The 23,902-nt window shown below is 39.6% G+C and overlaps 1 protein-coding gene across 5 annotated transcripts in view; it reads right to left on the reverse strand.

Annotated features, from left to right (window-relative positions):
• si:ch211-250g4.3 (uncharacterized) overlaps window positions 1–23,902 on the reverse strand; it is a 59,804-nt gene that overhangs the window by 22,684 nt on the left and 13,218 nt on the right. Inside the window, exons 5-6 of one of the 5 annotated variants that reach the window (XM_062530243.1) lie at window positions 18,494–23,278; window positions 1–17,491 (exon numbers count right to left, since the gene is read on the reverse strand). The exon at window positions 1–17,491 is cut by the window's left edge and continues 21,825 nt beyond it. In XM_062530243.1, the coding sequence (XP_062386227.1) occupies window positions 1–17,491; window positions 18,494–23,278 (22,276 nt within the window). Of the gene's footprint in view, window positions 23,279–23,902 lie in introns of all 5 variants that reach the window. The other 4 variants (XM_062530242.1, XM_062530241.1, XM_062530240.1 and 1 more) reach the window with 4 other exon arrangements.

Consider the following 23,902-nt stretch of genomic DNA (forward strand, 5'->3'; position numbering starts at 1 on the left):
GATTTTCAGTCTCAATGGAGGCTTCTCTAATTCTGTCTTCAAGACCAAGTTGGGCTTCATTTTTCATTTTGACTATCTCCATTTGAAGCTGCTCTATTTCAGCTTGTCTCAGGCCTATTTCTTTCCTTTCTTGATCCAGTTTGTTTCTTTCTCTTTTCATCTCCTCTTTAGCCTCGTCCAACGTTTGCCACTCGTTTGTGAGGATATATCTCTGTTCCTGAAACTCTTCTGACATTTTACCTCTTTCCTTTTCCATGTCTTGCTTAGCTGTCTCAAGACTTTGACTTTGCAAATTAAGTGAACTTTCAGTTTCTGTTACCTTGTTGCTCTGAATTTCCAACAAGCTGATGCGCATATAAAGTTCACTTTCCAAATTTTGAAGCTCTTTTCTGTCATTGGCAAACTGGCCCTCTAAAATAGTTTTCATCTCATTTAGTTCTTCCCTCTCAAGAGCAATTCTATTCATTGCTTTATTCAATTCATCTTTAGCTTGTTCTATGTCAGTCTTTGATTGTTCCATGTCATTCAGTTTCCTCATGTTTCTTCTGATGGTATGCTCCAGTTCTCTCCTTTTTGCCTCTAGCTCAGCTTTTGTGAGTTCCATCTCTCCCATCTCCCGTTTTATCTTCTGCATCTTGTCGTCCAGTTCATCCCTCCGATTCTGCATGTCTTCCCTCAAGACTCTAATTTCCTCCATCTCTTGCTTCAGCATCGCCAACTTCACCTCAGTGTCTTCCTTTTGTTTGTGAATGTTAGATTTTAAGCTCTCAAGTTTTTCCTTCTCAGCTTTTGTTTTAAATATGGCCGTTTCCAGCTCTTTTTTCTGCCTTTGAATATCAGATTTGACTGCCTGAAGCTCATTCATCTCCATCTTTGTATGCTCCATTTTGCTGTCAAGTTCTTCTCTTTCTTTTTTCAACTCATCCCTCAGCTTCTGAAGTTCGTCCATTTCTCTCTTCATTTCTTCCATTTTTGTGCTAAGTTCTTCCTTGGCTTTGTTAAGTTGTTCTTTCTCAATAGAAGCATTTCTAATTTGGTCTTTCAGATCATCTTGGGTTTCTTTTTTAATCCTTTCTGTTTCTGCCTGAAGTTGGACCATTTCCATTTGTCTCAAGTCTATGTCTTCTCTTAGTTTCTGTATGTTTTCTTTGGTTTTGTCCAACATTTGCCACTCTGTTTCAAGTATAATTCTCTGTTCCTGAAAATGTTCTGTCATTTTACCTCTTTCTTTTTCAAAGTCTTCTCTAGCTGTCTCAAGTGTCTGGCTTTGCATTAGAAGTATATTTTGAGTTTCTCTCAGTTTGTTGCTCTCAATTTCAAACAACTCAATCCTTTGTTGAAAGTCCCTTTCCATCTTTTGAAGATCAAGTCTGTCATTCTCAAACTGGCCTTCCAAAACCACTTTCATTTCAGTTAGTTCTTCCTTCTCAAGGGCAATTTTCTTCATTGCATTATCCACCTCTTCTTTAGCCTGCTGTATGTCAGTCCTTGATTGTTCTATCTCATTCAGTTTCCTGGTGTTTCTTCTGATGGTGTGCTCCAACTCTTTTCTTTTGGCCTCTAGCTCAGCTTTTGTGAGTTCCATCTCTCCCATCTCCCGTTTCATCTTTTGCATCTTGTCGTCCAGTTCATCCTTCTGCTTCTTCATGTCTTCCCTCAACACTCCCATTTCCTCCATCTCTTTCTGCAGCATCGCCAGTTGCTCCTCAGTGTCCTTCTTTTGTTTTAAGATGTCAGATTTTAGCCTCTCTACTTCTTCCTTCTCAACCTTTGTGTCAAACATGGCTTTTTCAAGCTCATCTTTCTGTCTTTGAATATCGGATTTGAGTGACTCAAGATGGTCAATCTCACTTTTCGTCTGTTCCATATTTCTATCAAGTTCTTCTCTTTCCCTTTTCAACTCATCCTTACGTTTCTGAAGTGTGTCCATTTCAACCTTCATTTTATCCATTTTTGTGTTGAGTTCTTCCTTTTCTTTGACAAGATTTTCAGTCTCAATGGAGGCTTCCCTAATTCTGTCTGCAAGACCAACTTCGGCTTCATTTTTCATTTTGAATACCTCGATTTGTAGCTGCTCCATTTCAAATTGTCTCAAACCTATTTCTTTCCTTTCTTGATCCAGCTCCTTCCTTTCTTTTTTCATCTGTTCTTTAGTCTCATCCAATTTCTGCCACTCGTTTGTGAGGATATCTCTCTGTTCCTGAAAATCATGTGACATTTTACCTCTTTCTTTTTCCAACTCTTCTTTAGATGTCTGAAGAGTTTGTCTTTGAAGTTGAAGTTCATCTTGAGTTTCTCTCAGTTTGTTGCTCTCAATTTCAAACAACCCTATCCTTTGATTAAGCTCCCTTTCCATCCTTTGAAGCTCATTTCTATCATCCTCAAACTGCCTTTGCAAAACCACTTTCATTTCATTTAGTTCTTCCTTCTCAAGCATGATTTTCTTCATTGCATTATCCACCTCCTCTTTAGCTTGTTGCATGTCAGTCCTTGATTGTTCCATCTCATTCATTTTCCTGGTGTTTCTTCTGATGGTGTGCTCCAACTCTTTTCTTTTGGCCTCTAGCTCAGCTTTTGTGAGTTCCATCTCTTCCATCTCTCGTTTCATCTTCTGCATCTTGTCGTCCAGTTCATCCTTCTGCTTCTTCATGTCTTCCTTCAAGACTCCCATTTCCTCCATCTCTTGCTGCAGCATCACCAGTTTCACCTCAGTGTCCTCCTTTTGTTTTAAGATGTCAGATTTTAGCCTCTCCAGATCTTGCTTTTCAACCTTTGTGTCAAACATTGCCTTTTCAAGCTCTACTTTCTGTCTTTGAATATCGGATTTGACTATCTCAAGTTGGTCAATCTCAATCTTTGTCTGCTCCATATTTCTATCAAGTTCTTCTCTTTCCCTTTTTAACTCATCCTTGAGTTTCTGAAGGGCGTCCATTTCCATCTTTATGTCATGCATTTTTGTGTCGAGTTCTTCCTTTGCCTTGACAAGTTGTTCAGTCTCAATAGAGGCTTCTCTAACCCTGTCTTCAATACCAACTTGGGCTTCTTGTTTCATTTTGCCTACCTCCGTTTGAAGCTGCTCCATCTCAACTTGTCTCAAGCCTATTTCTTTCCTCTCAACATCCAGCTCCTTCCTTTCTCTTTTCATCTGTTCTTTAGTCTCGTCCAATTTCTGCCACTCGTTTGTGAGGATATCTCTCTGTACGTTAAAGTCATGTGACATTTTTCCTCTTTCCTTTTCCAAGTCTCCTTTAGATGTCTGAAGAGTTTGTCTTTGAAGTTGAAGTTCATTTTGAGTTTCTCTCAGACTGTTGCTCTCAATTTCAAACAACCCTATCCTTTGTTGAAGCTCCCTTTCCATCCTTTGAAGCTCATTTCTATCATCCTCAAACTGCCTTTGCAAAACCACTTTCATTTCATTTAGTTCTTCCTTCTCAAGCGTGATTTTCTTCATTGCATTATCCACCTCCTCTTTAGCTTGTTGCATGTCAGTCTTTGATTGTTCTATCTCATTCAGTTTCCTGGTGTTTCTTCTGATGGTGTGCTCCAACTCTTTTCTTTTGGCCTCTAGCTCAGCTTTTGTGAGTTCCATCTCTTCCATCTCTCGTTTCATCTTCTGCTTCTTGTCGTCCAGTTCATCCTTCTGCTTCTTCATGTCATCCTTCAAGACTCCCATTTCCTCCATCTCTTGCTGCAGCGTCACCAGTTTCGCCTCAGTGTCCTCCTTTTGTTTTAAGATGTCAGATTTTAGCCTCTCCAGATTTTCCTTTTCAACTTTTGTGTCAAACATGGCCTTTTCAAGCTCTTCTTTCTGTCTTTGAATATTAGATTTGTCCATCTCAAGTTGGTCGATTTCAAACTTTGTCTGCTCCATATTTCTATCAAGTTCTTCTCTTTCCCTTTTCAACTCATCCTTGAGTTTCTGAAGGGCGTCCATTTCCATCTTTATTTCATGCATTTTTGTGTCGAGTTCTAACTTTGCCTTGACAAGTTGTTCAGTCTCAATAGAGGCTTCTCTAATTCTGTCTTCAATACCAACTTGGGCTTCTTGTTTCATTTTGCCTACCTCCGTTTGAAGCTGCTCCATCTCAACTTGTCTCAAGCCTATTTCTTTCCTCTCAACATCCAGCTCCTTCCTTTCTCTTTTCATCTGTTGTTTAGTCTCGTCCAATTTCTGCCACTCGTTTGTGAGGATATCTCTCTGTACGTTAAAGTCATGTGACATTTTTCCTCTTTCCTTTTCCAAGTCTTCTTTAGATGTCTGAAGAGTTTGTCTTTGAAGTTGAAGTTCATTTTGAGTTTCTCTCAGTTTGTTGCTCTCAATTTCAAACAACCCTATCCTTTGATGAAGCTCCCTTTCCATCCTTTGAAGCTCATTTCTATCATCCTCAAACTGCCTTTGCAAAACCACTTTCATTTCATTTAGTTCTTCCTTCTCCAGCGTGATTTTCTTCATTGCATTATCCACCTCCTCTTTAGCTTGTTGCATGTCAGTCCTTGATTGTTCCATCTCATTCATTTTCCTGGTGTTTCTTCTGATGGTGTGCTCCAACTCTTTTCTTTTGGCCTCTAGCTCAGCTTTTGTGAGTTCCATCTCTTCCATCTCTCGTTTCATCTTCTGCATCTTGTCGTCCAGTTCATCCTTCTGCTTCTTCATGTCATCCTTCAAGACTCCCATTTCCTCCATCTCTTGCTGCAGCGTCACCAGTTTCGCCTCAGTGTCCTCCTTTTGTTTTAAGATGTCAGATTTTAGCCTCTCCAGATTTTCCTTTTCAACTTTTGTGTCAAACATGGCCTTTTCAAGCTCTTCTTTCTGTCTTTGAATATTAGATTTGTCCATCTCAAGTTGGTCGATTTCAAACTTTGTCTGCTCCATATTTCTATCAAGTTCTTCTCTTTCCCTTTTCAACTCATCCTTGAGTTTCTGAAGGGCGTCCATTTCCATCTTTATTTCATGCATTTTTGTGTCGAGTTCTAACTTTGCCTTGACAAGTTGTTCAGTCTCAATAGAGGCTTCTCTAATTCTGTCTTCAATACCAACTTGGGCTTCTTGTTTCATTTTGCCTACCTCCGTTTGAAGCTGCTCCATCTCAACTTGTCTCAAGCCTATTTCTTTCCTCTCAACATCCAGCTCCTTCCTTTCTCTTTTCATCTGTTGTTTAGTCTCGTCCAATTTCTGCCACTCGTTTGTGAGGATATCTCTCTGTACGTTAAAGTCATGTGACATTTTTCCTCTTTCCTTTTCCAAGTCTTCTTTAGATGTCTGAAGAGTTTGTCTTTGAAGTTGAAGTTCATTTTGAGTTTCTCTCAGTTTGTTGCTCTCAATTTCAAACAACCCTATCCTTTGATGAAGCTCCCTTTCCATCCTTTGAAGCTCATTTCTATCATCCTCAAACTGCCTTTGCAAAACCACTTTCATTTCATTTAGTTCTTCCTTCTCCAGCGTGATTTTCTTCATTGCATTATCCACCTCCTCTTTAGCTTGTTGCATGTCAGTCCTTGATTGTTCCATCTCATTCATTTTCCTGGTGTTTCTTCTGATGGTGTGCTCCAACTCTTTTCTTTTGGCCTCTAGCTCAGCTTTTGTGAGTTCCATCTCTTCCATCTCTCGTTTCATCTTCTGCATCTTGTCGTCCAGTTCATCCTTCTGCTTCTTCATGTCTTCCTTCATGACACCCATTTCCTCCATCTCTTGCTGCAGCGTCACCATTTTCGCCTCAGTGTCCTCCTTTTGTTTTAAGATGTCAGATTTTAGCCTCTCCAGATCTTCCTTTTCAACTTTTGTGTCAAACATGGCCTTTTCAAGCTCTTCTTTCTGTCTTTGAATATTAGATTTTTTCATCTCAAGTTGGTCGATCTCAAACTTTGTCTGCTCCATATTTCTATCAAGTTCTTCTCTTTCCCTTTTCAACTCATCCTTGAGTTTCTGAAGGGCGTCCATTTCCATCTTTATTTCATGCATTTTTGTGTCGAGTTCTAACTTTGCCTTGACAAGTTGTTCAGTCTCAATAGAGGCTTCTCTAATTCTGTCTTCAATACCAACTTGGGCTTCTTGTTTCATTTTGCCTACCTCCGTTTGAAGCTGCTCCATCTCAACTTGTCTCAAGCCTATTTCTTTCCTCTCAACATCCAGCTCCTTCCTTTCTCTTTTCATCTGTTGTTTAGTCTCGTCCAATTTCTGCCACTCGTTTGTGAGGATATCTCTCTGTACGTTAAAGTCATGTGACATTTTTCCTCTTTCCTTTTCCAAGTCTTCTTTAGATGTCTGAAGAGTTTGTCTTTGAAGTTGAAGTTCATTTTGAGTTTCTCTCAGTTTGTTGCTCTCAATTTCAAACAACCCTATCCTTTGATGGAGCTCCCTTTCCATCCTTTGAAGCTCATTTCTATCATCCTCAAACTGCCTTTGCAAAACCACTTTCATTTCATTTAGTTCTTCCTTCTCCAGCGTGATTTTCTTCATTGCATTATCCACCTCCTCTTTAGCTTGTTGCATGTCAGTCCTTGATTGTTCCATCTCATTCATTTTCCTGGTGTTTCTTCTGATGGTGTGCTCCAACTCTTTTCTTTTGGCCTCTAGCTCAGCTTTTGTGAGTTCCATCTCTTCCATCTCTCGTTTCATCTTCTGCATCTTGTCGTCCAGTTCATCCTTCTGCTTCTTCATGTCTTCCTTCATGACACCCATTTCCTCCATCTCTTGCTGCAGCGTCACCATTTTCGCCTCAGTGTCCTCCTTTTGTTTTAAGATGTCAGATTTTAGCCTCTCCAGATCTTCCTTTTCAACTTTTGTGTCAAACATGGCCTTTTCAAGCTCTTCTTTCTGTCTTTGAATATTAGATTTTTTCATCTCAAGTTGGTCGATCTCAAACTTTGTCTGCTCCATATTTCTATCAAGTTCTTCTCTTTCCCTTTTCAACTCATCCTTGAGTTTCTGAAGGGCGTCCATTTCCATCTTTATTTCATGCATTTTTGTGTCGAGTTCTAACTTTGCCTTGACAAGTTGTTCAGTCTCAATAGAGGCTTCTCTAATTCTGTCTTCAATACCAACTTGGGCTTCTTGTTTCATTTTGCCTACCTCCGTTTGAAGCTGCTCCATCTCAACTTGTCTCAAGCCTATTTCTTTCCTCTCAACATCCAGCTCCTTCCTTTCTCTTTTCATCTGTTGTTTAGTCTCGTCCAATTTCTGCCACTCGTTTGTGAGGATATCTCTCTGTACGTTAAAGTCATGTGACATTTTTCCTCTTTCCTTTTCCAAGTCTTCTTTAGATGTCTGAAGAGTTTGTCTTTGAAGTTGAAGTTCATTTTGAGTTTCTCTCAGTTTGTTGCTCTCAATTTCAAACAACCCTATCCTTTGATGGAGCTCCCTTTCCATCCTTTGAAGCTCATTTCTATCATCCTCAAACTGCCTTTGCAAAACCACTTTCATTTCATTTAGTTCTTCCTTCTCCAGCGTGATTTTCTTCATTGCATTATCCACCTCCTCTTTAGCTTGTTGCATGTCAGTCCTTGATTGTTCCATCTCATTCATTTTCCTGGTGTTTCTTCTGATGGTGTGCTCCAACTCTTTTCTTTTGGCCTCTAGCTCAGCTTTTGTGAGTTCCATCTCTTCCATCTCTCGTTTCATCTTCTGCATCTTGTCGTCCAGTTCATCCTTCTGCTTCTTCATGTCTTCCTTCATGACACCCATTTCCTCCATCTCTTGCTGCAGCGTCACCATTTTCGCCTCAGTGTCCTCCTTTTGTTTTAAGATGTCAGATTTTAGCCTCTCCAGATCTTCCTTTTCAACTTTTGTGTCAAACATGGCCTTTTCAAGCTCTTCTTTCTGTCTTTGAATATTAGATTTTTTCATCTCAAGTTGGTCGATCCCAATCTTTGTCTGCTCCATATTTCTATCAAGTTCTTCTCTTTCCCTTTTCAAGTCATCCTTGAGTTTCTGAAGGGCGTCCATTTCCATCTTTATTTCATGCATTTTTGTGTCAAGCTCTTCCTTTGCCTTGACAAGTTGTTCAGTCTCAATAGAGGCTTCTCTAATTCTGTCTTCAATACCAACTTGGGCTTCTTGTTTCATTTTGCCTACCTCCGTTTGAAGCTGCTCCATCTCAACTTGTCTCAAGCCTATTTCTTTCCTTTCTTGATCCAGCTCCTTCCTTTCTCTTTTCATCTGTTGTTTAGTCTCGTCCAATTTCTGCCACGCGTTTGTGAGGATATCTCTCTGTTCCTGAAAGTCATGTGACATTTTACCTCTTTCTTTTTCCAAGTCTTCTTTAGATGTCTGAAGAGTTTGTCTTTGAAGTTGAAGTTCATTTTGAGTTTCTCTCAGACTGTTGCTCTCAATTTCAAACAACCCTATCCTTTGTTGAAGCTCCCTTTCCATCCTTTGAAGCTCATTTCTATCATCCTCAAACTGCCTTTGCAAAACCACTTTCATTTCATTTAGTTCTTCCTTCTCAAGCGTGATTTTCTTCATTGCATTATCCACCTCCTCTTTAGCTTGTTGCATGTCAGTCTTTGATTGTTCTATCTCATTCAGTTTCCTGGTGTTTCTTCTGATGGTGTGCTCCAACTCTTTTCTTTTGGCCTCTAGCTCAGCTTTTGTGAGTTCCATCTCTTCCATCTCTCGTTTCATCTTCTGCATCTTGTCGTCCAGTTCATCCTTCTGCTTCTTCATGTCATCCTTCAAGACTCCCATTTCCTCCATCTCTTGGTGCAGCGTCACCAGTTTCGCCTCAGTGTCCTCCTTTTGTTTTAAGATGTCAGATTTTAGCCTCTCCAGATCTTGCTTTTCAACCTTTGTGTCAAACATTGCCTTTTCAAGCTCTACTTTCTGTCTTTGAATATCGGATTTGACTATCTCAAGTTGGTCAATCTCAATCTTTGTCTGCTCCATATTTCTATCAAGTTCTTCTCTTTCCCTTTTCAACTCATCCTTGAGTTTCTGAAGGGCGTCCATTTCCATCTTTATGTCATGCATTTTTGTGTCGAGTTCTTCCTTTGCCTTGACAAGTTGTTCAGTCTCAATAGAGGCTTCTCTAACCCTGTCTTCAATACCAAGTTGGGCTTCTTGTTTCATTTTGCCTACCTCCGTTTGAAGCTGCTCTATCTCAACTTGTCTCAAGCCTATTTCTTTCCTCTCAACATCCAGCTCCTTCCTTTCTCTTTTCATCTGTTCCTTAGTCTCGTTCAATTTCTGCCACTCGTCTGTGAGGATATCTCTCTGTACCTGAAAGTCATGTGACATTTTTCCTCTTTCCTTTTCCAAGTCTTCTTTAGATGTCTGAAGAGTTTGTCGTTGAAGTTGAAGTTCATTTTGAGTTTCTCTCAGTTTGTTGCTCTCAATTTCAAACAAACCTATCCTTTGATGAAGCTCCCTTTCCATCCTTTGAAGCTCATTTCTATCATCCTCAAACTGCCTTTGCAAAACCACTTTCATTTCATTTAGTTCTTCCTTCTCAAGCATGATTTTCTTCATTGCATTATCCACCTCCTCTTTAGCTTGTTGCATGTCAGTCCTTGATTGTTCCATCTCATTCATTTTCCTGGTGTTTCTTCTGATGGTGTGCTCCAACTCTTTTCTTTTGGCCTCTAGCTCAGCTTTTGTGAGTTCCATCTCTTCCATCTCTCGTTTCATCTTCTGCATCTTGTCGTCCAGTTCATCCTTCTGCTTCTTCATGTCTTCCTTCATGACACCCATTTCCTCCATTTCTTGCTGCAGCGTCACCATTTTCGCCTCAGTGTCCTCCTTTTGTTTTAAGATGTCAGATTTTAGCCTCTCCAGATCTTCCTTTTCAACTTTTGTGTCAAACATGGCCTTTTCAAGCTCTTCTTTCTGTCTTTGAATATTAGATTTTTTCATCTCAAGTTGGTCGATCTCAAACTTTGTCTGCTCCATATTTCTATCAAGTTCTTCTCTTTCCCTTTTCAACTCATCCTTGAGTTTCTGAAGGGCGTCCATTTCCATCTTTATTTCATGCATTTTTGTGTCGAGTTCTAACTTTGCCTTGACAAGTTGTTCAGTCTCAATAGAGGCTTCTCTAATTCTGTCTTCAATACCAACTTGGGCTTCTTGTTTCATTTTGCCTACCTCCGTTTGAAGCTGCTCCATCTCAACTTGTCTCAAGCCTATTTCTTTCCTCTCAACATCCAGCTCCTTCCTTTCTCTTTTCATCTGTTGTTTAGTCTCGTCCAATTTCTGCCACTCGTTTGTGAGGATATCTCTCTGTACGTTAAAGTCATGTGACATTTTTCCTCTTTCCTTTTCCAAGTCTTCTTCAGATGTCTGAAGAGTTTGTCTTTGAAGTTGAAGTTCATTTTGAGTTTCTCTCAGTTTGTTGCTCTCAATTTCAAACAACCCTATCCTTTGATGGAGCTCCCTTTCCATCCTTTGAAGCTCATTTCTATCATCCTCAAACTGCCTTTGCAAAACCACTTTCATTTCATTTAGTTCTTCCTTCTCCAGCGTGATTTTCTTCATTGCATTATCCACCTCCTCTTTAGCTTGTTGCATGTCAGTCCTTGATTGTTCCATCTCATTCATTTTCCTGGTGTTTCTTCTGATGGTGTGCTCCAACTCTTTTCTTTTGGCCTCTAGCTCAGCTTTTGTGAGTTCCATCTCTTCCATCTCTCGTTTCATCTTCTGCATCTTGTCGTCCAGTTCATCCTTCTGCTTCTTCATGTCTTCCTTCATGACACCCATTTCCTCCATCTCTTGCTGCAGCGTCACCATTTTCGCCTCAGTGTCCTCCTTTTGTTTTAAGATGTCAGATTTTAGCCTCTCCAGATCTTCCTTTTCAACTTTTGTGTCAAACATGGCCTTTTCAAGCTCTTCTTTCTGTCTTTGAATATTAGATTTTTTCATCTCAAGTTGGTCGATCCCAATCTTTGTCTGCTCCATATTTCTATCAAGTTCTTCTCTTTCCCTTTTCAACTCATCCTTGAGTTTCTGAAGGGCGTCCATTTCCATCTTTATTTCATGCATTTTTGTGTCAAGCTCTTCCTTTGCCTTGACAAGTTGTTCAGTCTCAATAGAGGCTTCTCTAATTCTGTCTTCAATACCAACTTGGGCTTCTTGTTTCATTTTGCCTACCTCCGTTTGAAGCTGCTCCATCTCAACTTGTCTCAAGCCTATTTCTTTCCTTTCTTGATCCAGCTCCTTCCTTTCTCTTTTCATCTGTTGTTTAGTCTCGTCCAATTTCTGCCACGCGTTTGTGAGGATATCTCTCTGTTCCTGAAAGTCATGTGACATTTTACCTCTTTCTTTTTCCAAGTCTTCTTTAGATGTCTGAAGAGTTTGTCTTTGAAGTTGAAGTTCATTTTGAGTTTCTCTCAGACTGTTGCTCTCAATTTCAAACAACCCTATCCTTTGTTGAAGCTCCCTTTCCATCCTTTGAAGCTCATTTCTATCATCCTCAAACTGCCTTTGCAAAACCACTTTCATTTCATTTAGTTCTTCCTTCTCAAGCGTGATTTTCTTCATTGCATTATCCACCTCCTCTTTAGCTTGTTGCATGTCAGTCTTTGATTGTTCTATCTCATTCAGTTTCCTGGTGTTTCTTCTGATGGTGTGCTCCAACTCTTTTCTTTTGGCCTCTAGCTCAGCTTTTGTGAGTTCCATCTCTTCCATCTCTCGTTTCATCTTCTGCATCTTGTCGTCCAGTTCATCCTTCTGCTTCTTCATGTCATCCTTCAAGACTCCCATTTCCTCCATCTCTTGGTGCAGCGTCACCAGTTTCGCCTCAGTGTCCTCCTTTTGTTTTAAGATGTCAGATTTTAGCCTCTCCAGATCTTGCTTTTCAACCTTTGTGTCAAACATTGCCTTTTCAAGCTCTACTTTCTGTCTTTGAATATCGGATTTGACTATCTCAAGTTGGTCAATCTCAATCTTTGTCTGCTCCATATTTCTATCAAGTTCTTCTCTTTCCCTTTTCAACTCATCCTTGAGTTTCTGAAGGGCGTCCATTTCCATCTTTATGTCATGCATTTTTGTGTCGAGTTCTTCCTTTGCCTTGACAAGTTGTTCAGTCTCAATAGAGGCTTCTCTAACCCTGTCTTCAATACCAAGTTGGGCTTCTTGTTTCATTTTGCCTACCTCCGTTTGAAGCTGCTCTATCTCAACTTGTCTCAAGCCTATTTCTTTCCTCTCAACATCCAGCTCCTTCCTTTCTCTTTTCATCTGTTCCTTAGTCTCGTTCAATTTCTGCCACTCGTCTGTGAGGATATCTCTCTGTACCTGAAAGTCATGTGACATTTTTCCTCTTTCCTTTTCCAAGTCTTCTTTAGATGTCTGAAGAGTTTGTCGTTGAAGTTGAAGTTCATTTTGAGTTTCTCTCAGTTTGTTGCTCTCAATTTCAAACAAACCTATCCTTTGATGAAGCTCCCTTTCCATCCTTTGAAGCTCATTTCTATCATCCTCAAACTGCCTTTGCAAAACCACTTTCATTTCATTTAGTTCTTCCTTCTCAAGCATGATTTTCTTCATTGCATTATCCACCTCCTCTTTAGCTTGTTGCATGTCAGTCCTTGATTGTTCCATCTCATTCATTTTCCTGGTGTTTCTTCTGATGGTGTGCTCCAACTCTTTTCTTTTGGCCTCTAGCTCAGCTTTTGTGAGTTCCATCTCTTCCATCTCTCGTTTCATCTTCTGCATCTTGTCGTCCAGTTCATCCTTCTGCTTCTTCATGTCTTCCTTCATGACACCCATTTCCTCCATTTCTTGCTGCAGCGTCACCATTTTCGCCTCAGTGTCCTCCTTTTGTTTTAAGATGTCAGATTTTAGCCTCTCCAGATCTTCCTTTTCAACTTTTGTGTCAAACATGGCCTTTTCAAGCTCTTCTTTCTGTCTTTGAATATTAGATTTTTCCATCTCAAGTTGGTCGATCTCAATCTTTGTCTGCTCCATATTTCTATCAAGTTCTTCTCTTTCCCTTTTCAACTCATCCTTGAGTTTCTGAAGGGCGTCCCTTTCCATTTTTCTTTCATCCTTTTTTGTGTCGAGCTCTTCCTTTGCCTTGACAAGTTGTTCAGTCTCAATAGAGGCTTCTGTAATTCTGTCTTCAAGACCAACTTGGGCTTCTTGTTTCATTTTGCCTAGCTCCGTTTGAAGCTGCTCCATCTCAACTTGTCTCAAGCCTAATTCTTTCCTTTCTTGATCCAGCTCCTTCCTTTCTCTTTTCATCTGTTCTTTAGTCTCGTCATATTTTTGCCACTCGTTTGTAAGGATATCTCTCTGTTCCTGAAAGTCATGTGACATTTTACCCCTTTCTTTTTCCAAGTCTTCTTTAGATGTCTGAAGAGTTTGTCTTTGAAGTTGAAGTTCATTTTGAGTTTCTCTCAGTTTGTTGCTCTCAATTTCAAACAACCCTATCCTTTGTTGAAGCTCCCTTTCCATCCTTTGAAGCTCATTTCTATCATCCTCGAACTGCCTTTGCAAAACCACTTTCATTTCATTTAATTCTTCCTTCTCAAGCGTGATTTTCTTCATTGCATTATCCACCTCCTCTTTAGCTTGTTGCATGTCAGTCTTTGATTGTTCTATCTCATTCAGTTTCCTGGTGTTTCTTCTGATGGTGTGCTCCAACTCTTTTCTTTTGGCCTCTAGCTCAGCTTTTGTGAGTTCCATCTCTTCCATCTCTCGTTTCATCTTCTGCATCTTGTCATCCAGTTCATCCTTCTGCTTCTTCATGTCATCCTTCAAGACTCCCATTTCCTCCATCTCTTGCTGCAGCGTCACCAGTTTCGCCTCAGTGTCCTCCTTTTGTTTTAAGATGTCAGATTTTAGCCTCTCCAGATCTTCCTTTTCAACTTTTGTGTCAAACATGGCCTTTTCAAGCTCTTCTTTCTGTCTTTGAATATTAGATTTGTCCATCTCAAGTTGGTCGATCTCAAACTTTGTCTGCTCCATATTTCTATCAAGTTCTTCTCTTTCCCTTTTCAACTCATCCTTGAGTTTCTGAAGGGCGTCCATTTCCATCTTTATTTCATGCATTTTTGTGTCGAGTTCTAACTTTGCCTTGACAAGTTGTTCAGTCTCAATAGAGGCTTCTCTAATTCTGTCTTCAATACCAACTTGGGCTTCTTGTTTCATTTTGCCTACCTCCGTTTGAAGCTGCTCCATCTCAACTTGTCTCAAGCCTATTTCTTTCCTTTCTTGATCCAGCTCCTTCCTTTCTCTTTTCATCTGTTGTTTAGTCTCGTCCAATTTCTGCCACGCGTTTGTGAGGATATCTCTCTGTTCCTGAAAGTCATGTGACATTTTACCTCTTTCTTTTTCCAAGTCTTCTTTAGATGTCTGAAGAGTTTGTCTTTGAAGTTGAAGTTCATTTTGAGTTTCTCTCAGACTGTTGCTCTCAATTTCAAACAACCCTATCCTTTGTTGAAGCTCCCTTTCCATCCTTTGAAGCTCATTTCTATCATCCTCAAACTGCCTTGGCAAAACCACTTTCATTTCATTTAGTTCTTCCTTCTCAAGCGTGATTTTCTTCATTGCATTATCCACCTCCTCTTTAGCTTGTTGCATGTCAGTCTTTGATTGTTCTATCTCATTCAGTTTCCTGGTGTTTCTTCTGATGGTGTGCTCCAACTCTTTTCTTTTGGCCTCTAGCTCAGCTTTTGTGAGTTCCATCTCTTCCATCTCTCGTTTCATCTTCTGCATCTTGTCGTCCAGTTCATCCTTCTGCTTCTTCATGTCATCCTTCAAGACTCCCATTTCCTCCACCTCTTGCTGCAGCGTCACCAGTTTCGCCTCAGTGTCCTCCTTTTGTTTTAAGATGTCAGATTTTAGCCTCTCCAGATTTTCCTTTTCAACTTTTGTGTCAAACATGGCCTTTTCAAGCTCTTCTTTCTGTCTTTGAATATTAGATTTGTCCATCTCAAGTTGGTCGATTTCAAACTTTGTCTGCTCCATATTTCTATCAAGTTCTTCTCTTTCCCTTTTCAACTCATCCTTGAGTTTCTGAAGGGCGTCCATTTCCATCTTTATTTCATGCATTTTTGTGTCGAGTTCTAACTTTGCCTTGACAAGTTGTTCAGTCTCAATAGAGGCTTCTCTAATTCTGTCTTCAATACCAACTTGGGCTTCTTGTTTCATTTTGCCTACCTCGGTTTGAAGCTGCTCCATCTCAACTTGTCTCAAGCCTATTTCTTTCCTCTCAACATCCAGCTCCTTCCTTTCTCTTTTCATCTGTTGTTTAGTCTCGTCCAATTTCTGCCACTCGTTTGTGAGGATATCTCTCTGTACGTTAAAGTCATGTGACATTTTTCCTCTTTCCTTTTCCAAGTCTTCTTTAGATGTCTGAAGAGTTTGTCTTTGAAGTTGAAGTTCATTTTGAGTTTCTCTCAGTTTGTTGCTCTCAATTTCAAACAACCCTATCCTTTGATGAAGCTCCCTTTCCATCCTTTGAAGCTCATTTCTATCATCCTCAAACTGCCTTTGCAAAACCACTTTCATTTCATTTAGTTCTTCCTTCTCCAGCGTGATTTTCTTCATTGCATTATCCACCTCCTCTTTAGCTTGTTGCATGTCAGTCCTTGATTGTTCCATCTCATTCATTTTCCTGGTGTTTCTTCTGATGGTGTGCTCCAACTCTTTTCTTTTGGCCTCTAGCTCAGCTTTTGTGAGTTCCATCTCTTCCATCTCTCGTTTCATCTTCTGCATCTTGTCGTCCAGTTCATCCTTCTGCTTCTTCATGTCTTCCTTCATGACACCCATTTCCTCCATCTCTTGCTGCAGCGTCACCATTTTCGCCTCAGTGTCCTCCTTTTGTTTTAAGATGTCAGATTTTAGCCTCTCCAGATCTTCCTTTTCAACTTTTGTGTCAAACATGGCCTTTTCAAGCTCTTCTTTCTGTCTTTGAATATTAGATTTTTTCATCTCAAGTTGGTCGATCTCAAACTTTGTCTGCTCCATATTTCTATCAAGTTCTTCTCTTTCCCTTTTCAACTCATCCTTGAGTTTCTGAAGGGCGTCCATTTCCATCTTTATTTCATGCATTTTTGTGTCGAGTTCTAACTTTGCCTTGACAAGTTGTTCAGTCTCAATAGAGGCTTCTCTAATTCTGTCTTCAATACCAACTTGGGCTTCTTGTTTCATTTTGCCTACCTCCGTTTGAAGCTGCTCCATCTCAACTTGTCTCAAGCCTATTTCTTTCCTCTCAACATCCAGCTCCTTCCTTTCTCTTTTCATCTGTTGTTTAGTCTCGTCCAATTTCTGCCACTCGTTTGTGAGGATATCTCTCTGTACGTTAAAGTCATGTGACATTTTTCCTCTTTCCTTTTCCAAGTCTTCTTTAGATGTCTGAAGAGTTTGTCTTTGAAGTTGAAGTTCATTTTGAGTTTCTCTCAGTTTGTTGCTCTCAATTTCAAACAACCCTATCCTTTGATGGAGCTCCCTTTCCATCCTTTGAAGCTCATTTCTATCATCCTCAAACTGCCTTTGCAAAACCACTTTCATTTCATTTAGTTCTTCCTTCTCCAGCGTGATTTTCTTCATTGCATTATCCACCTCCTCTTTAGCTTGTTGCATGTCAGTCCTTGATTGTTCCATCTCATTCATTTTCCTGGTGTTTCTTCTGATGGTGTGCTCCAACTCTTTTCTTTTGGCCTCTAGCTCAGCTTTTGTGAGTTCCATCTCTTCCATCTCTCGTTTCATCTTCTGCATCTTGTCGTCCAGTTCATCCTTCTGCTTCTTCATGTCTTCCTTCATGACACCCATTTCCTCCATCTCTTGCTGCAGCGTCACCATTTTCGCCTCAGTGTCCTCCTTTTGTTTTAAGATGTCAGATTTTAGCCTCTCCAGATCTTCCTTTTCAACTTTTGTGTCAAACATGGCCTTTTCAAGCTCTTCTTTCTGTCTTTGAATATTAGATTTTTTCATCTCAAGTTGGTCGATCCCAATCTTTGTCTGCTCCATATTTCTATCAAGTTCTTCTCTTTCCCTTTTCAACTCATCCTTGAGTTTCTGAAGGGCGTCCATTTCCATCTTTATTTCATGCATTTTTGTGTCAAGCTCTTCCTTTGCCTTGACAAGTTGTTCAGTCTCAATAGAGGCTTCTCTAATTCTGTCTTCAATACCAACTTGGGCTTCTTGTTTCATTTTGCCTACCTCCGTTTGAAGCTGCTCCATCTCAACTTGTCTCAAGCCTATTTCTTTCCTTTCTTGATCCAGCTCCTTCCTTTCTCTTTTCATCTGTTGTTTAGTCTCGTCCAATTTCTGCCACGCGTTTGTGAGGATATCTCTCTGTTCCTGAAAGTCATGTGACATTTTACCTCTTTCTTTTTCCAAGTCTTCTTTAGATGTCTGAAGAGTTTGTCTTTGAAGTTGAAGTTCATTTTGAGTTTCTCTCAGACTGTTGCTCTCAATTTCAAACAACCCTATCCTTTGTTGAAGCTCCCTTTCCATCCTTTGAAGCTCATTTCTATCATCCTCAAACTGCCTTTGCAAAACCACTTTCATTTCATTTAGTTCTTCCTTCTCAAGCGTGATTTTCTTCATTGCATTATCCACCTCCTCTTTAGCTTGTTGCATGTCAGTCTTTGATTGTTCTATCTCATTCAGTTTCCTGGTGTTTCTTCTGATGGTGTGCTCCAACTCTTTTCTTTTGGCCTCTAGCTCAGCTTTTGTGAGTTCCATCTCTTCCATCTCTCGTTTCATCTTCTGCATCTTGTCGTCCAGTTCATCCTTCTGCTTCTTCATGTCATCCTTCAAGACTCCCATTTCCTCCATCTCTTGGTGCAGCGTCACCAGTTTCGCCTCAGTGTCCTCCTTTTGTTTTAAGATGTCAGATTTTAGCCTCTCCAGATCTTGCTTTTCAACCTTTGTGTCAAACATTGCCTTTTCAAGCTCTACTTTCTGTCTTTGAATATCGGATTTGACTATCTCAAGTTGGTCAATCTCAATCTTTGTCTGCTCCATATTTCTATCAAGTTCTTCTCTTTCCCTTTTCAACTCATCCTTGAGTTTCTGAAGGGCGTCCATTTCCATCTTTATGTCATGCATTTTTGTGTCGAGTTCTTCCTTTGCCTTGACAAGTTGTTCAGTCTCAATAGAGGCTTCTCTAACCCTGTCTTCAATACCAAGTTGGGCTTCTTGTTTCATTTTGCCTACCTCCGTTTGAAGCTGCTCTATCTCAACTTGTCTCAAGCCTATTTCTTTCCTCTCTTCATCCAGCTCCTTCCTTTCTCTTTTCATCTGTTCCTTAGTCTCGTTCAATTTCTGCCACTCGTCTGTGAGGATATCTCTCTGTACCTGAAAGTCATGTGACATTTTTCCTCTTTCCTTTTCCAAGTCTTCTTTAGATGTCTGAAGAGTTTGTCGTTGAAGTTGAAGTTCATTTTGAGTTTCTCTCAGTTTGTTGCTCTCAATTTCAAACAAACCTATCCTTTGATGAAGCTCCCTTTCCATCCTTTGAAGCTCATTTCTATCATCCTCAAACTGCCTTTGCAAAACCACTTTCATTTCATTTAGTTCTTCCTTCTCAAGCATGATTTTCTTCATTGCATTATCCACCTCCTCTTTAGCTTGTTGCATGTCAGTCCTTGATTGTTCCATCTCATTCATTTTCCTGGTGTTTCTTCTGATGGTGTGCTCCAACTCTTTTCTTTTGGCCTCTAGCTCAGCTTTTGTGAGTTCCATCTCTTCCATCTCTCGTTTCATCTTCTGCATCTTGTCGTCCAGTTCATCCTTCTGCTTCTTCATGTCTTCCTTCATGACACCCATTTCCTCCATTTCTTGCTGCAGCGTCACCATTTTCGCCTCAGTGTCCTCCTTTTGTTTTAAGATGTCAGATTTTAGCCTCTCCAGATCTTCCTTTTCAACTTTTGTGTCAAACATGGCCTTTTCAAGCTCTTCTTTCTGTCTTTGAATATTAGATTTTTCCATCTCAAGTTGGTCGATCTCAATCTTTGTCTGCTCCATATTTCTATCAAGTTCTTCTCTTTCCCTTTTCAACTCATCCTTGAGTTTCTGAAGGGTGTCCCTTTCCATTTTTCTTTCATCCTTTTTTGTGTCGAGCTCTTCCTTTGCCTTGACAAGTTGTTCAGTCTCAATAGAGGCTTCTCTAATTCTGTCTTCAAGACCAACTTTGGCTTCTTGTTTCATTTTGCCTACCTCCGTTTGAAGCTGCTCCATCTCAACTTGTCTCAAGCCTATTTCTTTCCTTTCTTGATCCAGCTCCTTCCTTTCTCTTTTCATCTGTTGTTTAGTCTCGTCCAATTTCTGCCACGCGTTTGTGAGGATATCTCTCTGTTCCTGAAAGTCATGTGACATTTTACCTCTTTCTTTTTCCAGGTCTTCTTTAGATGTCTGAAGAGTTTGTCTTTGAAGTTGAAGTTCATTTTGAGTTTCTCTCAGTTTGTTGCTCTCAATTTCAAACAATCCTATCCTTTGATGAAGCTCCCTTTCCATCCTTTGAAGCTCATTTCTATCATCCTCAAACTGCCTTTGCAAAACCACTTTCATTTTATTTAGTTCTTCTTTCTCAAGCGTGATTTTCTTCATTGCATTATCCACCTCCTCTTTAGCTTGTTGCATGTCAGTCTTTGATTGTTCTATCTCATTCAGTTTCCTGGTGTTTCTTCTGATGGTGTGCTCCAACTCTTTTCTTTTGGCCTCTAGCTCAGCTTTTGTGAGTTCCATCTCTTCCATCTCTCGTTTCATCTTCTGCATCTTGTCGTCCAGTTCATCCTTCTGCTTCTTCATGTCATCCTTCAAGACTCCCATTTCCTCCATCTCTTGCTGCAGCGTCACCAGTTTCGCCTCAGTGTCATCCTTTTGTTTTAAGATGTCAGATTTTAGCCTCTCCAGATCTTCCTTTTCAACTTTTGTGTCAAACATGGCCTTTTCAAGCTCTTCTTTCTGTCTTTGAATATTAGATTTGTTCATCTCAAGTTGGTCGATCTCAATCTTTGTCTGCTCCATATTTCTATCAAGTTCTTCTCTTTCCCTTTTCAACTCATCCTTGAGTTTCTGAAGGGCGTCCATTTCCATCTTTATTTCATGCATTTTTGTGTCAAGCTCTTCCTTTGCCTTGACAAGTTGTTCAGTCTCAATAGAGGCTTCTCTAATTCTGTCTTCAATACCAACTTGGGCTTCTTGTTTCATTTTGCCTACCTCCGTTTGAAGCTGCTGCATCTCAACTTGTCTCAAGCTTATTTCTTTCCTCTCTTCATCCAGCTCCTTCCTTTCTGTTTTCATCTGTTCTTTAGTCTCGTCCAATTTCTGCCACTCATTTGTGAGGATATCTCTCTGTTCCTGAAAGTCATGTGACATTTTACCTCTTTCTTTTTCCAGGTCTTCTTTAGATGTCTGAAGAGTTTGTCTTTGAAGTTGAAGTTCATTTTGAGTTTCTCTCAGTTTGTTGCTCTCAATTTCAAACAATCCTATCCTTTGATGAAGCTCCCTTTCCATCCTTTGAAGCTCATTTCTATCATCCTCAAACTGCCTTTGCAAAACCACTTTCATTTTATTTAGTTCTTCTTTCTCAAGCGTGATTTTCTTCATTGCATTATCCACCTCCTCTTTAGCTTGTTGCATGTCAGTCTTTGATTGTTCTATCTCATTCAGTTTCCTGGTGTTTCTTCTGATGGTGTGCTCCAACTCTTTTCTTTTGGCCTCTAGCTCAGCTTTTGTGAGTTCCATCTCTTCCATCTCTCGTTTCATCTTCTGCATCTTGTCGTCCAGTTCATCCTTCTGCTTCTTCATGTCATCCTTCAAGACTCCCATTTCCTCCATCTCTTGCTGCAGCGTCACCAGTTTCGCCTCAGTGTCATCCTTTTGTTTTAAGATGTCAGATTTTAGCCTCTCCAGATCTTCCTTTTCAACTTTTGTGTCAAACATGGCCTTTTCAAGCTCTTCTTTCTGTCTTTGAATATTAGATTTGTCCATCTCAAGTTGGTCAATCTCAATCTTTGTCTGCTCCATATTTCTATCAAGTTCTTCTCTTTCCCTTTTCAACTCAACCTTGAGTTTCTGAAGGGCGTCCATTTCCATCTTTATTTCATGCATTTTTGTGTCGAGCTCTTCCTTTGCCTTGACAAGTTGTTCAGTCTCAATAGAGGCTTCTCTAATTCTGTCTTCAATACCAACTTGGGCTTCTTGTTTCATTTTGCCTACCTCCGTTTGAAGCTGCTCCATCTCAACTAGTCTCAAGCCTATTTCTTTCCTTTCTTGATCCAGCTCCTTCCTTTCTCTTTTCATCTGCTCTTTAGTCTCGTCCAATTTCTGCCACTCGTTTGTGAGGATATCTCTCTGTTCCTGAAAGTCATGTGACATTTTACCTCTTTCTTTCTCCAAGTCTTCTTTAGATGTCTGAAGAGTTTGTCTTTGGAGTTGAAGTTCATTTTGAGTTTCTCTCAGTTTGTTGCTCTCAATTTCAAACAACTCGATCCTCTGGTTAAGCTCTTTAATTCTATCTTTTAGAACATCATGCCTTTCTTTTCTGTTTGTCTCTATCTCTTTCTGAATTTCCTCCATCTGCACTCTTCTCATGTCTATTTCCTTCCTTTCCTGTTTGATTTCTTCCCTTTGTTTTTGTATCTCTTCTATTGCTTTGTTAAGCATTTGCCTCTCATTTTCAAGTATATCACTTTGTTCCTGAATCACTTTTGCCATTTTGTGTCTTTCATTTTCTACATCTTCCCTAGTTTTCTCCAGAGTTTGTATTTGCATTTTAAGTGCATATTCATTTTCTCTGAATCTGTTATGTGCAGTTTCCAAAAAGTTGATTTTCTGATTAAGCTCCTTCTCAATCCTTTCAAGTTCCTTTCTGTCATTCTGAATCTGGGTTTCTAAAATATATTTCATCTCTTTAAGTTCTTTCTTCTCCAGTGTTATCCTCTCCATAACTGCATCTAGATCTTCTTTAGCTTGTTGTATTTTTGTCTTTGATTGTTCCATCTCGTTTAGTTTTCTGGTGTTCCTTCTGATGGTGTGCTCCAGTTGTCTTCTCTTGGCCTCCAGCTCAGCTTTAGTGAGTCCCATCTCTCTCATCTCCCTTTTCATCTTCTGTATTTTGGCATCTACATCTTCTCTCTGTTTTTGAATGTCATTTTCAATGCTTTTCACTTTTTCCATTTCTTTTTTCAAGAGTTTTAATTTAGCTTCTGTTTCCTCCCTTTGTCCGGATAAGTAATTTTTTTCTTTTTCAATGAGCTGTTTTTCCCTCGTTGTCTCAACCATTCTTTTATCAAGTTCTTCTTTCTGTCTTTTTATGTTCATTTCCTTTTCCTCTAGTATTTGTATATCAATTTTCACTTTTTCCATCCTTACCTCAAATTCATCATGTTTCATCTTTACCTCCATCTTTTGTCTCTGGAGATCAGCCATATTTTTTTCCATGTCAGCCATTTTGTTTTTTAGTTCCTCCATTTCATTCTGAATTTGTTCTTTCTTCAGCTTTTCTGCTCTTAATGTATCCTCCAGGAGTTTCTGAGCATCTTGTCTTTGTTGCTGTATTTCAGCCTGCAGAAATTCCTTCACCTTTTCTAAATCTTTCCATTTCTGTTCAAGTTCATTTCTGCTTTCGTTAACTTCTTTTGTCTGTTTTCTCATTTCTTCATCAAAGTCTTCCTTTTGTTTTGTAAGTTCCCCTGCTTTTTCCTCTATTTCTCTCTGTTCTCTTTTTATTTCATTTGCAATAATATCCAATTTTGAGGTTTTCTTTTGGATCTCTACATTTTCATTTAGTAATTCACTCTTCTGTTTTTCAAGCTGTTCCTTTTCATTTAGTATTTCTTCTCTTTGTCTTTCTCTCTCTATTTTAAGTATGTCTAGATCTTCGCTGATCTTTTTGGCATCTCTCTCATTGTCTTCCTTTTCTTTTTGCAGTTCTAATTTCTTTTCCCCAATAACTCTTTTGTCTTCATCAAGTTGAGCTTGGCTGCACTTAACATTTTCTTCCTTTCTTTCTATCTCGGCATGCATTAGTTCAAGCTCTTGCTTCATTCTGAAAGAGTCCAAATTCATACTCTCAACCTTTTCCCTCTCTTTGTTGAGCTGTTCTGTCATTGTTTCCAACCTGCTGTTTTCATCTTTGATCCTGTCCTTCATTTTCTCTATTTTGTCTTTCTCTCTGTCTATCTCAATCTTTATTTCCTCTAGTGCACATCTCTCTCTTTGGAGTATTTCTTTCTGTTGCTGTATGTCATTTTGCTGTTCCTCCATCTCAGACATACTGATTGAGAGCTGATGTTTTTCTAGCTCATCTCCCATCCCAGAGTCATCCAAGTCTTTCTCGTCTTTCATTTCCCGTTCAGGTCCACGTCTGAGTTGCAACATCTCAGCCTTCAGTATTTCCTTTGAAGAGACAGAAAAAATACTACAATTATTTAAAGAAATATGTATAAATAATGAACTATCTGTGTAAACAAATGACAAAGGACTAAAAGTAAGGCTGTGCTGACATTTAGCATCTTTTGAAGCTGCCAGTTACATTACATTATAATATGGAGATAGTGTTTTCAAAGAAGTCCTAAGTGCCTTTTTATGCTGCCGCCAGTGTCTTTTTCTGCAACTCGGGGTATCTTTTTGAAGTTGAAAAACTTCATATTCTCTGGGGGGAAAAAAACAGCACTACACCAAGTGTTTTTTGTTTTTTTTTTAGATTTCAGAGCAGAGCTCTGTGGAATCTTGGTCAATAGTGGAGAAGCTTATTACGATCGACTTTCAGTACAGTCAGCTATGTGACATGACAAATGTTACAATTTGTGGAGTAAAACTGGACATGCCCCAATATTTCTGGTTAGTGTGTGTGTTTGTTACATTGCTAGAACTAGATTATTAGCTAACATTATCCCTAGATTAGCTCACATTTTGACAACTCTGTACACCAATTTGTGTTTGTGCATTAAATGGTGTTATTTTTTAAAGTCTATTAATCTACTGTGATGTAAACACATCATTTTTCATTACACTCGCTAC

This window comes from Sardina pilchardus, chromosome 24 (genome assembly GCF_963854185.1).
Source record: "Sardina pilchardus chromosome 24, fSarPil1.1, whole genome shotgun sequence".
NCBI classification, from domain to species: Eukaryota; Metazoa; Chordata; class Actinopteri; order Clupeiformes; family Clupeidae; genus Sardina; species Sardina pilchardus.